The following is an 18,277-nucleotide window of genomic DNA, read 5'->3' as shown; positions in this document are numbered from 1 at the left end:
GGAAGACTACACCTGAGTTTTCCACAGAAAAACTCTGGTCTAGCAGAATATGGACTGGCCAAGATTTACCTCATGGAAACTCTCCTCGGTGATCCCACTGTCTTCAATGTGAAGAATGCTGTTGAGGGTCTGCACGTAGAGCAGGTCCACCTCCTCCAGGTCTTCCAGAGTGAGTGGGACACAGCACAGCTGCTTCCACACCAGAGGGGCCAAGTGGAGGTCCAGAGGCTTCTTTGTGCGAATGGCAACCCCCATTAAAATTCCCAAGAACTTAAACTGCATTAAGTGTTCGTCAAGGCAGGCAGAGGGGTTAAAAAGGAACCTGCAAAATTGAAGGAAATGCTTCAAATAAAACTGTCCTCATTTCTATTGGAAATAAGTTATCAGACAGCTACAGCATTAGTCCAGGCCTGGGCTGTGCAATATGGTAGTCACTTGCCAGATGGGGCTACTCAAATTAATTAAATAAAATGTAATGGAGCTCTTCAGGGACTCTAACCACATTTCAAGTGCCCAACAGCCACACGTGCCTGAAGCCTACTCTTTTGGAGATCACAGGGACCATATTCTGAATTATTTTCAGAAGAACCATAAAAGAGCAACTGAATGGTCCATTAGTCCCTGAGCTACCTGCTCCAGGATGCCCTATTTCCTAAAATCATTTCATTTGATCATTTACAAGTCCATGAAGCAGGATCCAAAATTCAAGGTTTGGCAAATATGGGCATAACACAAAACTGCTAATACTAAGTGCTGTGACTTGACAGCATATCAAATCTTCCTGATGATTCTGATGCAGAGAATTCTTTGCGGGGACGTCACGCGGGCCTTCAGAAACACAAAATAAGTCAGGTTTCATTATCAAGTCTGGGTTTCCCTTACCCCTCAATATTATCGGTGAGTTGGTCCCATAATAGAGACATGATGGAAGTGCCTCAGTTTCCTTACCTGTGAAAAGGGAGTAATAATAGTCCCCACTCCTTTGGGTTCTAATGAGGATTCAGTGGGATAATATATGTAGAGCGCTCAGAGCAGTGCCTGGCGCACAGCTAGTACTCAGTAAGTGAGCCATCATTATCACCGGAGACAGTCAGTAAGCTCTTGATGACCGTCTTACCTATCCCGATTGTAGCCCACTTCTGCGGTAGCATTGGGAGAGGGTATGAGAAGGTCAACAATACCAGTTTCAAGTTCCTGTAAAAGAAAGAGCAGTTTTTTGAGAAATGACAATCAAATGTATCACAAGAACAAGCTAATCACATTAAAGATCACACTGAAGAGAGATTATTTTGAGGAATGTATGCTATGGGACAGCCCGCCATCTCTATAATTTTTGTGGCTTTAATTTAAAATGAGATTACAAACATCCCCCATGTAGAAAATAGCCTGCAGTATGCAGAACTACGATAAGAAAGTCAATCCAGGGCAGGAGCTGGGGTATCTGTGAGCAGGGTATGGTAATATTCAAACAGACCCAACAGACAATAGCCAAAAGTTACTCTAGTCACAGGACTTATTAGAAAAATCCTGCTACTAGGCAAAGCAGGAAGGGTCAGAGTTGACCTGGAAGCAAAGTTGCCACATTAGACACCAAATAAGAAATGGTCCAAACTCTTAGTATTTGTTTTTCAATTCCACTAGAGCGTGGGAGTTGTACTTCATTCTAAAAGCACCAGAATTCTCAGAGCACATGGGGGGTCCTGGATTTGTCAATTACATAAAGGTAAATATGTGTCATCACTGTTTCCTCTGCCAGTATCAGGGCAAGATGGTCGGTCACTGGTGGAGAATCAGGCACTGACGTGTACTCAGTAAGGTATCTTCACACGTCATGTCACAAGCCCTTGCTGTAATTCACCTATGCGTCACCAGCAGCATGATTTTTATGTAAGGCTCACAAATGCTTCCTTGCTACACTCACACGAACATGTCAGACAGAGTAGTCACTGGAAATGGTAAAACAGCCACCACCCATACAGATGGCTCAGCAGGGGGACACCACATGAATATACCTGGCACATCTCTGTGATCGTGTCATCAAACACTCCCCCAGCGTCATCGGCCCCTTCTCCAACCAGCTTCACCTTCCACGCTCGCGAGGGCAGACGGAGGTCTGATGCATTCAGTTTAACTACTTGTCTTGCTATTTGGACAAAGATGGGCTTACACTTCCGTCCTCTTCAAAAGAAAGGGAAAACAGAATGAAATCCTAATCTCCCTAACTTTCCCAAACCACCACTTGAAGGTATCTTCCCATCACTGAGCGGACAAGCCAGGTTGTAACAACAGCCGAACAGTGTGCTGGGCCCACCGCGACCACACTGGGTACTAAGGTAAGCACTGTTACTCTCCTAGTTTGCAACCCAGGAAGCTAAACCTCACAGAGATTAGTTAGTAACCACATTCATCTAAAAAAGTGCTAGCTAGCTGGTGAAACATACACACATCTGCTAACCTGGTTGATATCCTCTTTACAGTAATTTGAGGTCCATAGTTTTTGCCTTGCACCATGGTCTTTCCTATGGAGCGCACCATCGGGAGGGTGTAGACTCTTGGGGCTAACAAAGGCCGAAGCTGTCCCTGGACAATGCCCCATGTGCCAGCATTGTAGTGAGACGTGCTGCTCTGTAACAGAAAGGGAGCTTACCAGAGATGGTACACTCTAAGGCTTACCAGAAAGAACACTTCTCACTTTTAGAAAATAATTCTTTTTGATTTAAAAGCATAAACCTGGATAGCAGTAACTATTAATAACTTTTAAAAAATATTTTTGCTGATAAAATATATGATTATTATTTTTTAAAACTTGGAAAATACAGAAAAGGACCCATACACGTGTACACACGGACTCCTCTACAACGTCCATGATCACTGTCATCTGTTTCCCTCCAGTTCCCTTCCATGTGTGCAGACAAACATTTCTCACATTGTTGAGAACACACTATGCGATTTTCTGCTGCTTTTCTCGCTTAACTTTTTATCAAAAACATTTCTCCCGCTAATTACAAACAGTTTTCTAACATTCTGTTCAGCGCTGCACAGTATTCTGCTGCCTGGCTGATTACCTATCTCTAACAATGATCTGTCCAATCTCTCATATGCCCCATGATGGGTTTCCCAAGGATTTCTAACAGTTTTACAAACTGATACGCATTTTGGCAGGCACACTGACACATTACACAAACAAACAAACATAGCCAGCTTGCTTTCTTCCTAAATTACCAGGCTGTGCTATAAAGATGGTCAAATCAGCCAAATTTATTTGTCTCCCCCACGGGACCGAGAATGCTCATTTGTGAGGCCATCAGGAAGTCTCCGTGATGCGTCAGACTCATCTACAGAGCCACCGTGACAGTGGTGCTAACACCTGTGTGTGCCCGAGTTTTAAAATCACACATCGGACTTTATAGAAAATACATGTTTAACCATTCATATTTCCTTGAGCTCTGGACAAGCCACACATAGAAGGAAGACTACTCTGTGTCTGGCAGCACAGTCCCCGGTATCTGGACTATCCCTAAACTAGCAGTAAAATGGAAACGGAACTGCTGCCTTTTTTACATCTCTCGGGAGCTGAGGGTAAAAAGTATTAGCCACGGAAGAATACTCCTGGGACCTGCTCAGCACGTCATGGGTAGTGCTTCCCAAGCCAGCACATTACCTGGTTGTTAGGGCTGAGGTTCAGCAGCCTCCAGGACGAGTACATGAGGTCAGAGAAGTGGTACAGCAGCCGGAGCCGGGCCCTCGCGCTGTGGATGCTCACCTCCCTGAGTGCCCCGTACTGGGGGGGCACGGCGTCGGGCAGGCCCAGCTGCAGGGGCACGGACACACCTGCCCGGAGAGCAAGCACACTCTTGTAAAGGAAAATGCACTGTTCTCATTTTCAGTATTTTGAATTTTCAAAGACACAGAGAAGTTGAGATAAGTATACAATGAACACCCATTCCTATGACCTAAATGCTAGAAATATTTGCCTATATTTGCTTCATCACATATTTATCAGTTCTCTCCACCAATTCATCTTTGTTTTGATGCACATGTGTTGGTTTTTAAGACATCTTTTTAAATTTATCATTATGGAAATTTTTTTTTTTTTAATTTAGTTTCCCATTTAACTATGGAACTTAAACAGTTCCTTCACAAAAGAACAAAAAAAGGGGCACCCGGGTGGCTCAGTCAGTTAAGCGTCCACCTTTGGCTCATCCCAGGATCAAGCCCCATATCAGGCTCCCTGCGTGGCGGGGAGCCTGCTTCTCTCCCTCTGCCCCTCTCCCTTGCTCATGTTGTCTCTCTTTCTCTCTCTCTCTTTCAAATAAATAAATAAAATCTTAAAAAAAGGAACAAAAACAAAAAAAGCAAATCCTTCCTTTTGTATTCGATAGCTGCCATCTTCATAAAACATAAGATGTGAGCCAGGACTAGGTAGGCGATTCTGGAAAATGGAAGTGGGCAACTCAGCAGTCACCTCCCACACTTACTAGGATCTGACAGAAAGGGACCATGATGAGTGCATGATTCATGAAGGCTTTGTACCGTGAGAATAAGAGCTCGTAGAAGCAAAGACTAGAAGCCAAGACTGTATTCATGGTTAGCCTCTTATTAAAAACTTACAGAGTAAACCTACAACACTCACCTTATTTGAGTTTCATGTAAAGATTTGTACAGCTCAATTCCAGTTTATTTTTATTCTCAATTAATTTCATTAATACTATTAATAAAAGCTAACATTTATTGAGTATTTCTATGTGCTGAGCACTATTCTAAGAGCTTCACGCAAATTGCTTCATTTAATCCTATAGCTCTTTGCAACAGGGGCTAGTATCATCCCATTTTACAGACAAGGAAACGGTGTCTTAAGATCACTCAGCTTGTAAGTGGAGAAGCTAGGATTCGACCCTGGCAACATGGCTCCAGGTCTGGACTTTAGCCACCACACTGCAGAGCCTCTCTCCTGAAGTGGGAGTGAGATCTCTGTAAGATGAAGAGGACCCTGAGTACCTGAAACTGTCAGTGTGTGAGCAGCACTGCTCATTCTGGACGCTGCTCATCAGACAACGTCTCCTGCTTGTTTGGAATCTACTTGGTAGTCCTAATTTGCTCCTTTAGGGTATTTGAAAGAAAAAAATCTCTATGACTGAGTCTTTCCCAAGGACTGAGAAGCAGAGGTCAGCAAAAAGGGAAGAGAACGCTGAGTTCCCATGCATAAGGTTGCTTCAAGGAAACTAGTCCCGGACACACCAGAGGAGAGTATAAAAAAAGGGCTTAAGGGCCTGAGAGAGAAACAGCCCAAATGTAATGAAATGTGTAAGGAATGATAAATGCCCCATTGGAAGACGGAGCCAATCTGGAGAGTACTCAGTAGAATGTGAGGTACATAAATACACATTTTATTTTCTTCATATCTTTTTTTTAAAGATTTTATTTATTTGAGAGAAAGAGAGAGAGCACAAGCCAGAGGGAGAAGCAGACTCCCTGCTGAGCAGGCAGCCAGTTGTGGGGCTCAATCCAGGACCCCTGAGATCATGACCTGAGCCGAAGGCGAACACTTACCTGACTGAGCCACCCAGGTGCCCCTTTATTATCCTTTTGTAGCTCTACAAGGATTGCACAATAAACAAAAAGGGAGAAACTGCCTGTCAGTTCTATTACATGTGGGAGTAAAATGGCAACATTTTTTTCCCTTTTCTTTTTTTTTTTTTCGCTGTGCCAATGCACAGAAAACATCATGTTTCAAATGGTTAACTGGGGTGAAGAATCTGACAAATGGTCTCAGACCTCTGAATCTTTATTCTTAATAGCAGGCCTTAGAAAACTATGATTTATCACTTCTTTTATGTATGAAAAATTACTTAGTTGCTGCTCTAAAATTATACATTTTTGCTTGCCTAAGTGATATACTTTCTTCTTTCAGGGGTGCAGAGAGGAAGTGCTCTGTGATGAAGTCTGCAGGAGAATCACCTGCTACAAAAGTATTTACAGTGCCAGTAGCACAAAGAGCGCTCTGGCTGTGTGCGGGGGCCTGGTGGGTTCAGCATGATGCCTGGGTGCAGTCCGAAACTGGCAAGCAGACAGTGCGGCTGGGGGCCACTACAGGAGAAGCTGAAGGAGCACGGATATTTCATCTCTCACCCGGTGCTCTCGGCGGGACAGGCGGTGCTGTCCAGGCAGCACTGTGGCAGCGGCCAGCTGAGATCTGCCGAACATTTTTCCCTTGCAAAACTGTTACCAGGGTTGGTTCTCGAACGTGGTTGGTGTGGCCTAAGCCAAGCTGGGAATAAATTACAAAAGCAGAGAGTCAATTAACAAGAGGAAGAGAGGAAGTCAGGATGATGCTATCTGCCTTAGGTGGTAGCAGATGTAAATATCTATACCAAGCAATGGCATCAAAATAACGAAATTAATTCTGATTATCTCTATCGGAATAGTCCTCAGAGCTCAGACTGTCTCCTAAAAACTTAGGTGCAACAAGGCCATTCCAAATCTAGCAGGTGAGTCTTAATGATGGAACACATCCTTGGTTTCCACTTCTAGAGGGGAAATAATTCTTGGAAAGTTAAAAGAGTAACAGAATCATCTATAGAGCTTTTATTTAAAACACATCGATTTCCTTTTAACATGGACTGCCTGGGTAACAATAAATAAACAATTATAAAAACATACACAGAAGCAGAATCTCATTTCCAGATCTCTGTTCTTAGGGCGTGAGTGGGATACCCAGTGTTCCAGCGGCTAAAGAGCTCAGCACCATTAGGGAAGACCATGTCAAGCCCTGCCGGCGAACTGCCTCGGGCGTCTTCAGCAACAACTCTCTTCTCATTAAGACAATACATAAGTACAACCATAATGACAAGCAGCTTCCTCATCTGTTAACATAGCGATGAGGTGACCACAGAGTCAAACTGAGGCTACTATGAATAACAATGGAGACCTTGAGCTTGAGGGGCTCCTGGCTCTGTGGGCAGACAGACCCAGAGAAGATTTATGGAGGAAGGGGATGTGGCTCTGCATGCAGGGCTGAAAGCCACTGTAGCAGCAGGCATCCCAGACATCTCCCACCCAAATCTTTCCCTCTTTCATATATAGGGTAGGCTGAACACATCAACTTCTTGAATCTTCTCTCCACCTCTCAGAGGCTCAGTTTATTCCTCTGTAGAGTGGGGATGATAAGATTTCCTACACAAACACAAATATACTACGTACAGTACTATGTTCTATTATTTAATATAAAAGTATTATTGTTTCATTCTTTTCATGTTCCAGATCAACTGATGCTCCCAGGACCTAATCTCACATATTACCGCAGTAAAAACAATGATGATGATAGTAGCAAATACCAGTAAAGTGCTGCTTACTATGTGCCAGGCCCTTAACGAGTGTAGACACACACATATACTCAGTTAATTCCCTTAATCACTTTGCTATACCATCAGATTTTTTTTCAAACCACGGTATAATATTTACTTGGCCACAGTCAAGAGAGAGACATAAACACCTGGATTCACAAATAAATCTGTCCCATGGCAAAGTGATGTGTGTGAGGCATTGTGGTAGATCTTATGAGTTTCCTAGCTTATCCTTTTCCCAAATGAGGAACACTATCAGAATTTTAGAATATGAGAGGACAAGCAAGATAAATATTTACCTGCCCTTCTGAATTGCTCCCCCAGGCATATACATCTCCAGTTGATGCCAAAGCAAGTGTGTGCTCAGCTCCAACGGCCACATCTTCGATGACCACGCCAGCCAGAACAGGGATCTGCTGTGGTCGATTATGATTGCGAGCACGCCCCTCTGGCAAGCCTATCAAGCGATCTGAAAAAACAGTTAAGAGGAAATTTATGGATGGGACACAACAGTCCTTTTGTGTTTTCTAATGAGTCATTTAACTTTTCTGGTGGAATGATAATAACTATTTAACCCATGATGGCAGAAGCTGCCATTCTGGTACGGTATACTGGATCCTGAGTGAATGAAGTTTGAAACAATACCTTTGCAAAATGTCACAGACTCCTTATTTATGAAATAAATGAATCTAAAATTAGCAGCTTATTTCAAACCAAGAGGCACCTCCAGTATCCTCCTATTTGAGAGGACTGGCACGTAGGTAAGAAAGATCTGACAGTTCTTGCATTCTAAGGAAAGAGATCACTCAACTTGTCTTGTCCTCAAACTTCCAGCCAACCTCTCCTTTACCTTTGCTGCCAAGCTTCTAGAAAGTGCAGGCCAGCCCCTGTTGCCCCACATCCTCTAGAACTATTCGGCGTGGCCACCTTCTGCAGCCTGCCTTCCACTCTCACCACTGCACTGAGGCTATATTCTCAAAAAAGCCGCGAGGAGCTCCCAACTGCCTACGGCAGCAGCCTCTTCTCAGGCTCCGGCCCCCAGAGCCCAGCATAAGCTTCTGCTGATCTGGCCTCAGTGCCTCCTATCCCACAGAGACTCTGCACTATCCTGGCTCACTGGCTACCTCTCTCTCCACTCCTTTCAAAGCCAACTCTCCTGAGTCCTCTTTCTGTGCTCACCTGCCCTTTACTCACATTCCCCAGAGTTCTATGCACTTCTTTTTTTATTCTACACTCTCTCCCTGAGGTTCTTAGAGCCTATTAACATGGTTTTAAATACTGTCATTATGGTAATCTACATCTCTATAACCAATCTCTTTGGAGTTCCAGATCCAATTCCCCAATAACTTGCTAGACATCTCTATGCATATACCTAGAGTATTCAGCCCCAATTCAGTATGACCAAAACTAAGTTCCTTACCTACTTCCCCAAAACCAGCTCCCTGTCCTCAGTTAGTAACATCGTTGTTCTTCCAAGACTAGAAACCTCACTCATGACTTATTTCTTCCCCTTCCTCGTATCTGCCTTATACCCTTCTCGGTCACTACAGCTTGCCAAGAAGTTCTACTGAAGAAGGTGAGTATATTGCCAGGGAATCACACCGTGGATGCTTGGATTAAGAACCCACTCAAGATCTGAACCCCGAATGCCTATGAATTCCTAAGACCTGAACCTCTATTCCCTGGAAGGGCTGGGGAATTAGACAGGATCCAGAGGCGTGCTGGTGGTCAGAAGTGTTTACGGCAGCACAGTGCAGGCAGCAGAAAGCAGGACGGGAAGGGCTTTGGCGGGGATCCTGCTAGCAGAGCGAAGGCTCTGGCATGCGAGGCCATCAATGGGGAGGAGAGCTTGTCCTTATGACAAAGTTCAGGAAAGAGGAGAAAAGTAGCTAGTGAATGAAGGTCATAGTGGCCATTCATTACCCAAAACAAAAAATAATTCTATTAAGAGCACTTTCTATAAAACTGGAAGGCAAATGTTTCTATAATACATGTACACACGAAACAAGCAATGTAATGCCTGGAAAATGCCTTACCTTGACCAAAGGTATACACATGACCATCTTTGGTCAGTGCAACAGAAAACTGAGTTCCACAAGCAACCTTTTTTATTCCAATTCCACAAAGGACATCAACTTTCTACAAAATATAAGTATAAGGCACATACTTTAAAAAGGAAAATAAAACACTTTTGAATTTGCCTACTAGTATTTATATATAAACTCAAGGACTATCTTCTAATAAAAATACTAATCATCACTTACCTATTTCCACCCAAAACCGCACTCCTAAATGATATTTTCTCATACTGCTCTACAAATTACCTGAATTTGTGGGAGGGAGTGTTGAGGAGGGGCATTTGACTAAAATCCCCAGGACCTCATGTGAGTGGAATCATTTCCTGCGCAACAGAGACCAAAGAGAATCCTGTAGCCTTTTAAACAATACTATGAGTCCATGTAAAGCCATGGGCTGCTCCCAGCTAGACTTTTTCTACTTTCAGAAGTGATAATAACTGCTTTATATGTGCCCCCAGAGATGGCTTCCTGGCTTTCCACATACCTAGCTGAATATTCACTAGTCTAGCTATCAATATATTACAGATTATATGCAATAGGGCATCTGGAGTTGAATATACATTAAATATTTGTAAATAATGCCGCTTGTTAAATGTGTTAGGAAAACCCACTGAAAGATCTGCACAGAAGTTCTTCTGCAGAGCCAAGAAATCTTCTATAATGTGAATATTAGCTTCTTATTATTTCCTTTTTTGTTATTTTTTGAAAGGAGGCACATACCCTATAAATTAGGGGTAATAATCAGCTAAAATGGCAGCCGCAAGCAGAAGGATACAAAAGATTGTTCAAGGTTCCCTCCCTCAGACACCCTGGAGATATGTCGATAACTATTTCTTCTCTAACATGGGAGACAATCCTACGTTGCTCAGCCTGCGTATGGGGACAAAGGCTTACCCTTGCACAATTTTTACATCCAGTTTAGTGATTAACGGCTTATTTAAAATCAAGATCTAGAATGCTGGACATTTAAAAGTAAGCAATAGAAACTTCTAAACTTCATTATGAATTACCAAAATGTTAAAGGTAAATTACTTCCAACTAAAAAGAGGCACTGACGTAGACCAAAACTACATTGTCTAGAGTAAAGACAATACTGACCTGAGGGGAAGATTTTGCAGTAGAATTTCCTAAGCCTAGTTTTCCATAGTCCCCATCTCCAAAAGCCCACACCATGGAGCCATCCGCCGATACTGCCAAAGTGTGGTTTAAGCCACAAGCCACCTAAAGAAATAACAGGGTATTCAGTAAGGCAAAATCATAGCACCTAAACCATATACCTGTTTCTGGGATTCTTTTTCTCCACTTCAGTGAAAAACTTGGCTATATATATTTATTTTAATTTCAGTGCCTTCTGCATATGTTAAAATGTGTCAATAAGAAAAAATTCCTAATGTCCACAAATGAAAAAATAACTTTTTTCTTCAAGGCAAAATCCTTCAAATATCTGTGGCTAACTTAGAATTAGAGAGTATAAAAGAGGAAAGGTACATAATGAGTCAAAATACATCAGAGACAGCCTAAGGAATGATACAGAAAATGATAAAAATATCTCCTTATTAGGAGGTCATCTCACTGTGTACAGGACAAGTACTGCTTAAGAGCAGTAGTACCAATGATGCTGCGACTCTGCCATCTCCTTCCAAACTCCCAGACAGTGGTCACAGAGATCTGTATGGTTTAAAGGTTTGCATCAAGGTGCATTGCGGAGGGGGTTTTAAAACATTTGCATCCTGAATTAAGGCTCTCATTGGCCAAATATGACTTAAAATGTGAATTTTTCACATTGGGAAAAAAAATCATGAAGAATTATCAAGTAGGCCAAACAAAATGTATGTGAGGGTAAGCACAACTGATGATTCTAGTCTTCTTTAAAGGACAGTGTCTCAGTGCACACAGAGGAAATAAGAAACTATGACCAGATGGAACATATTATTGACTTATTCCGTGCCTGTCCAATCTGATATCCCTCCAGTGCAGTCACTCTCTCTGGAAGCTTTTTGTTAGAGGTGTTTCCAAGACCCAGACGACCGTAGTCACCATTGCCAAAAGTAAACAGTTTGCCATCTGAAGTTACCACTGCTGAGTGCTTGAAGCCACAAGACATCTACAGACAGAACAAAGGAGAACACAAATTTTAAGAAGAGGGTACACTAAGAAAGAATGAAATCAGTCATTTTTGGTTATTAATATAGTAATAAACTTCACTGACAACTCAGGGTCTTCAAGACCAGTATATCCTACCTGCCCAAGTGGCCCTCCTGCTTCCCCAAGCTTGGTCTCCTCATCACCCTCAGGAAGACCAAGCTAACCAGCCTACCCTAGAAGAACTGCTGCTGTGCTTCGGCTGTGTACAGATGATCTGGACTACATGCAAAAGTAAATGGAAATTCTGTGTGAACTCTCCAGTGCTATGCAATTTTATAATATCATCTTAGATCACTAGTTGATTTTCCAGAATATGCATATGAACTCAACATTTGTAACAATAATATAAATGTTAAGCTCTGCATTCAACCTGTCACTGTATCAAGAACTATGGGGCAGGAGCTAAACCCTACTGTGTTTCTTCCAAGCACCTGAAGTACCCCAGCTTGGGCCAACCAGCTGGCTCAAGAAAAGGGAGTCCGTTCTATTAGCAAAGCCCTTTCAAACTTCTAATAAACTCAAGAATAAGCAACCAAAAACAGTGGATCTCTTGTAATAACTCATAATATATTTTTACTATATTTCCTGTTAACTAAATTGAGAACACTATTCAACAACTAGGATGTTTATATTCAAAGGCAAACTGATCCACGTCCTGCCTGACCTGCACCACTTCTTCTCCTTGTAAGGCCTCGATCTGCCTGGGGCGCCGCTGCCTGTCGCTGTTCCCGTGGCCGAGTTTGCCATAATCACCATCTCCCCAGCTAAAGACCTCTCCACTTTCAGTCAGGGCCATTGAGTGCCCATCAGAACCACAAGAAGTCACCAGCTGGGTCACCACAAATCCTGGAACAGAGCAGAAAGCCAACAACAATCATTGGATGGTAAAACTCTTTACTTGCAGCTGCTACAGAATACTCTTAGCATGGAAAAACACCAAAACTGTATTATAGAAATAAAAACAATGTCTTTCATTTTAAGTCAAACTTGAAGCCATAACCTAGTAAATTAGGAGCAGTCACGTAAAGTGATGATGACAAGGAAGAAAAAGAGGGTGACAGAAACAGGTATAGTCATCAAGGCCTATGTAATAGCCACTCCTAGAAATGCTTTACCTAGAATGTCTCCTTTTCTACTTTCACATAGAACCTATGAGGCAGATATTATCATCACCACTTATACAAATGGGTTTAACCGAGTCACAAAGAGGGCTAGTCCAGCTTGTGCAAGGTCCTAGAGGCCGGATGCAGTAGTACTGGATAGGAATCCTGCCCTCCCATCCCCACTGCTGTGCTCTGGGAGGAAGAGATCTCAAGGAAGAGGAGTTAGAACTATTTCGGAATTGGTTCTGAATTCATTACTTGTGTGCTTTTACTTCAAAAACCCTCCTTGCTCTCTTTGTAGGCTCTGGAGTCAGTAAAAGTTGACTTAAGAAACAAACCAGGAGCTCCTGCAGTGGATTCTCCAGAGGTATTCTTTCTCAAGTCAGAGAACTCTGACAGAGATGCCCTATGAAGTCTTTACTACATTTGTACATTTCCATATAAACTGATTTCTACTTTTTAGGAAACACATATATGATTATTACTGCTATTAATAGTTGCCTAATTACAGTTTTGCAATTTTAAAGAGTTTGTTTACAACCTTCAGTGGGTCTTAAAATAGTTGTTTACATCACTGAATTCTAGTACTGCCATGATAAATAGCTTGCAAAATAACATAGCTTAAAATATGGAAAGCAGGCTGTATATTCTAAATGAGAATCTAAAGAAGTGAAAACCCTCTATGGCTTTATCTAGCAAACGTTTGAGACGAGTTCCAACATAAGCTAACATTCCTATAGTTAGGCCATAGTTTCTGACCAGCTTTTAACTGAGGATAATTTTACCTTGTAGGGCTGAAATTACTGTCAGCACATGAAGGTCATCTGAATTTCCTTGTCCCAATCTGCCATAACTTCCTTCCCCACAAGCCAACACTGTGCCATTGGCCTGGATGACAAAGGTACAATTCTGACCACATATGACCTAGTATAAAAACACACAAATATATTACCCTTCATTATATAGCTTTAACACTTAAAATGATTCTATGCATACCTTAGGATACCTTTATTAATTCTTCTATCCTTTCACTAAAGAGGATGGGTTGATATAATTATGGGTTTCCTACAAGTTCTTGATTATTATTAAACTGCTTACTTAAAGAGATGTATGAGGCTCACTGGACTATTTAAAATCATTTAGGAACTATCTTATCTACGGGATTTCAGCCAATTGTGCAGAGTTTATTTATTTTTTATTTATTTTAAAGATTTTTTTTATTTGAGAGAGAATGTGCGTGCGCATATGAGCAGGGGTGGGGGTTCAGAGAGAGAGAAGGAGAGAGTATGGAGCAAACTCTGCACTGAGTGTGGAGCCCAATGCAGGGCTCAATGTCACAACACCGAGACAATGACCAGAGCTGAAATCAAGAGTCGGACACTTAACTGACTGAGCTACCCAGGTGCCCCAATTGTGCAGTTTATTTTTTTTGAAGATTTTTTTATCTATTTGTCAGAGAGAGAGAGAGCATAAGCAGGGGGAATGCCAGGCAGAGGGAGAAGCAGGCTCCCCGCGGAGCAAGGAGCCCGATAGGGGACCCAATCCCAGGACCCGGGATCATGACATGAGCCAAAGGCAGATGCTTAACTGACTGAGCCACCAAGGTGTCCCAGAGTTTAAATAATAACACTAACAACAAAACAAACAGAAAGAGGAAAGGGGGATGGGGAAATATTAAAGACTGGCTAGAGATCATCAAGAAGCAGAAAGCTGAGGGGATATACAAAAGAAAGAGGAGTGCATCCTGGGTCTTACTAAGGCGGAGAAGAATGGAAGAGAAAGCAGTGGCCTGAGAAAGGGTGTGGTAATATACTACCATGACTATTAGAGGAGGAGAGGGGTGTCAATGAAATCTAGCTAAAGATCCCTGTAAGTTAATGACCACAAAACAGAATCAATAATTAGGAGTATATTAACTTCTATAAATAGGTACTAGGCAGGCCTAATCCATCATGATGTTAATTCATTACACTTGAAAGCAAGAAAAATTTAGAAACTTATTTACAAAATTTAAGACTGATAAAAACCCTAGAAACCTTTATTTAGAAGCTATACATCATGACTTTGTTTAGTTATTCCTCACAACAGATTACACAATGGACAAACTTTATCTGACAGCAAGGAAATCAGAATTGTTAGAGTTCCCAAGTTTCTTCCTCACTTCTTTACCCTGTTAGTTACCTGCTGGGCCTGTGAGAATGAGGGAGCTGCTGCAGGGACCATTACATTTCTTCCCGCTTCTGCCAGCTGTCCATGCCTGCCAGCACCCCACAGGTAGACATCACATTTACCTCCCAGGTGCCAGTCCTAGAAAACCACATTCATCTCAAAGTTAGATTCAACCATTCATTCAAACATGTGCCAGCCTCTATAGGAGACACCAGGTTACAAACAAGCATTTAGTATCAGAAGATTTAATGAGAACCACCATATAGTTATCTTTACTGACCTCAGGTCTGGAAGTTGCCCAAGACATAATTTGTTCATCCATGCCATTAATCCATTTACTGTTATCCTGCAAGACACAGCAAACATCAGGGTGAATCTTGCTTAATCAAGATTCATCTGTGTTTTTTTAGGGGGAAAAAAAAGCCCCTCCAACATGGGGCCTGAACTCAGGACCCTGAGGTCAAGACCTGAGCTGAGATCAAGAGTTGGATGTTTAATGGACCGAGCCACCCAGGTGCCCCAAGATTTATCTGTTATTAATTAACAACTAAGTCTTCTTTCCATAAAAGAACTTAGTAAATACTATAAGAAAAATTTTTTAATACTATAAGAAATCAAGAGCAGTTTTATAATTATGCCAAACTTGACTATGCATTGTTAGTATTTCCCTTTATCATAAACACTTTACAATCCACTGTCACTATCACATTGGTGATTCAAAGTTAACCATCTAGGTTTTCTGAGCACAAACAGGTACAAGGTCACGTGCAGGAGTCACCACCCCGAGAACTCGCTGTACAGCAGGCAGGTCACTTCGTCTTTCTACACTTCAATTTCCTCATCTAGAAAATGACAGATTTGGGGCAAACAGGCTCAGAAGGACACCACTTCTTTTTAAAAAGATTTTATTTATTTATTTGAGGGAGAGAGTACATAAGCGAGTGCAGAGGGAGAGGGAGGAGCAGACTCCTCGTTGAGCAGGGAGCCCGATGTGGGACTCGATCCCAGGACCCCGAGATCATAACCTGAATTGAAGGCAGACGCTTTACCAACTGAGCCACCCAGGCACCCCAGAAGGACACTTCTTAGTTAAAATTGTATTTTAGGGGCTCCTGGGTGGCTCGGTCGGTTAAGCATCTGCCTTTGGCTCAGGTCATGATCTTGGGGTCCTGGGATCAAGCCCCATGGCAGGCTCCCTGCTCAGCGAGGAGTCTGCTTCTCCCTCTCTTCCCACTCATGCTTGCTCTATCTTTGTCTCTCTCTCAAATAAATAAAATCTTCTAAAAAAATAAAATTGCATTTTCTTTATAGCTATATAAAGAAATAATCTATATTTAGATAATTTCCCTCAATTCACATTTGTCTTATATCTATATTTTTGTATTCGAATGTATGTATATGTAAATCTTAACTAAGTAAATAGGCTGTTGGATCAAGCATTGGCCTGCTCTGTCCGCACAGGTATCTCGTCTACATCACAGTCTCTACATCTGGATGCCCCCAAATACAATCAAAGAAATGACAACTGGAATGCTCTTCTATATTCTCATTTTATGGTGATTAAAACATGATTAAAGTGTCAAAGAATTTAGAATCTCTATGTGGAATAAGTCCCCCGAGATGACCCAGGAAAAGATGTTAAAATACGTATAAATCAGGTATACACAAGGAACCTATGGACAAAAAGTGAGAAAATACGGGACTATGTCACTGAAAGCCAACAAGCTTACAGAAGCTTCACAGTTCTCATATAAGCAATCTTTGTCACCACAGAGGACCGCTGTAAGACTGAAAGTGACTATCTGAAAGCAAAATATTTTAAGTTTCTCTGAAGGCACGCTTCTAGCTATCCAAGCTAGGAAATACCTACTGAATGTCTGCTACTTGCTAAACACCCATGATGCAATCTCCGCTGAGGACAGTAGCAGCTCATATGGTGCTTACCATTAGGAATGTAAGTTCATCCTCTGGAACAGGCTCTAGATCAGGAACAGTAAACGATTCTGGAAACTGTGCTCCATTGGTCAGGGCTTCGGCAGCCTTTATGGTGGTTGAGAAACATTCTAACCAGGCCCACTCATTTGGATTCCAGGATGCCGGGTCAGGGAGGCAGTTCTGGTGGTGCGGTGGCACTGGAGGACTACATAACAGCTGATCCAGATGCAGTCCCACGGCAAGGGAAGCCAGACATTGCATGTAGGGGCTGTGAACAAGCTGGTCGCCGCAAACCACATGAGGCTAAGAGGAAATACAAGAATGTTAAATTGAAGAGCCTGTACCAAATATTATAAATTAACCTACTGTATTCTGAAAACCCATAATTGTATCTTTTTAATTTACTGGTTTTTTTACACCTGAAACTAATATTACTCTGTATGTTAACTAAGTGGAATTTAAACAAGAAGTTAAAAAAACAAAAACAACAAAAAATTTATTGTTTTTTATGATTTTTACTTTGAAATTATTTTAGATACACAGAAAGTTACAGAGATAATACAGAGAATTCCTGTAAATCCTTCATAACAACTTATATAACCAAGAAATTAATACCGGATACAGTATCAACTGAGCCACAGAACTTTATTTGCTTTTCCCACTAGTGCCCCTTTTCTGCACCAGAATCCAATGCAGGACATCACATGCATTTAGCAGTGTATTTTCACTACAGTTTTTCATGAAGAATAATAATAATAATAAGCAGGTAACTAAACCATGACCTGCTCCCTTCTCACATTTCCTCCTTTACAAGAAAATCCTGGTAGCCATCAAGGGAGATCCCTCTTCCATGGCCCTCCCTAACTGTGGCAGAGCAACTCTGTGAGACGCTGAGTGATTCAGAAAAGAAAACCTGGGCAAATGCATCAGTGAAGTTAACCGGATATAGTAACAGCTGATTGTATTAATGTAGCTTGGCCAAAAAAAGAAGGAAAAAACCCCAAAGAGCTCTGCCTAGGGGCAGCACACTGTGACTACTGAGGGCTGGAAGACCGACTACACAGGACCACAGCCTGGGCTACAGGTCCAAATTCCCTTATTCCTCATTCTAGTATTTATGGACCCCACTCAGTTCAGCCTTAGATCTTCCACTAAACTTGCCACACAGATTCACCTGATAAACAGAGGATGTTCACTCTGACAGCCATATCCACCCCCACACCTCCCAACTTCAGGATGGAAAACCACACAAAAATAGATTTATGGGTCAGAAAAGGGAAGATGAAACTCTGCAGCACAGGTATGTAAGACGTTCTGGAGCGAATAAGTAATCTGAAAAAAAAAATTATACAAACACTATACAACTTTAAGGGTTATTTTAAAAATTTACTCCCACTAAAATAAAGTAAAAGCAGGCTGAGGATGACTGAACAACCATTTTAGACACAACTTAACTTTACTGGATTCTGCCAAATAGCCCTGCACTCATTTTCCTCAGACCTTA

General features: G+C 41.9%; 1 protein-coding gene across 1 annotated transcript in view; it reads right to left on the bottom strand.

Moving 5' to 3' along the window:
* Positions 1-18,277, bottom strand: part of HERC1 (HECT and RLD domain containing E3 ubiquitin protein ligase family member 1) — a 166,055-nt gene that overhangs the window by 6,533 nt on the left and 141,245 nt on the right. The window contains exons 61-75 of the mRNA XM_040643136.1: positions 16,783-17,076; positions 15,119-15,184; positions 14,851-14,976; positions 13,455-13,593; positions 12,231-12,412; positions 11,370-11,525; positions 10,520-10,642; positions 9,380-9,482; positions 7,643-7,812; positions 6,130-6,268; positions 3,662-3,831; positions 2,456-2,625; positions 2,013-2,178; positions 1,118-1,194; positions 70-322 (exon numbers count right to left, since the gene is read on the bottom strand). Of these exons, the coding sequence (XP_040499070.1) occupies positions 70-322; positions 1,118-1,194; positions 2,013-2,178; positions 2,456-2,625; positions 3,662-3,831; positions 6,130-6,268; positions 7,643-7,812; positions 9,380-9,482; positions 10,520-10,642; positions 11,370-11,525; positions 12,231-12,412; positions 13,455-13,593; positions 14,851-14,976; positions 15,119-15,184; positions 16,783-17,076 (2,334 nt within the window). The remainder of the gene's footprint in view (positions 1-69; positions 323-1,117; positions 1,195-2,012; positions 2,179-2,455; positions 2,626-3,661; positions 3,832-6,129; positions 6,269-7,642; positions 7,813-9,379; positions 9,483-10,519; positions 10,643-11,369; positions 11,526-12,230; positions 12,413-13,454; positions 13,594-14,850; positions 14,977-15,118; positions 15,185-16,782; positions 17,077-18,277) is intronic.

This window comes from Ursus maritimus, unplaced genomic scaffold (assembly GCF_017311325.1).
Source record: "Ursus maritimus isolate PB19 unplaced genomic scaffold, ASM1731132v1 scaffold_27, whole genome shotgun sequence".
Taxonomy (NCBI): domain Eukaryota; kingdom Metazoa; phylum Chordata; class Mammalia; order Carnivora; family Ursidae; genus Ursus; species Ursus maritimus.
The sequence above is the reverse complement of the archived record's forward strand: the minus strand, read 5'-3'. Positions and strand labels throughout refer to the sequence as shown.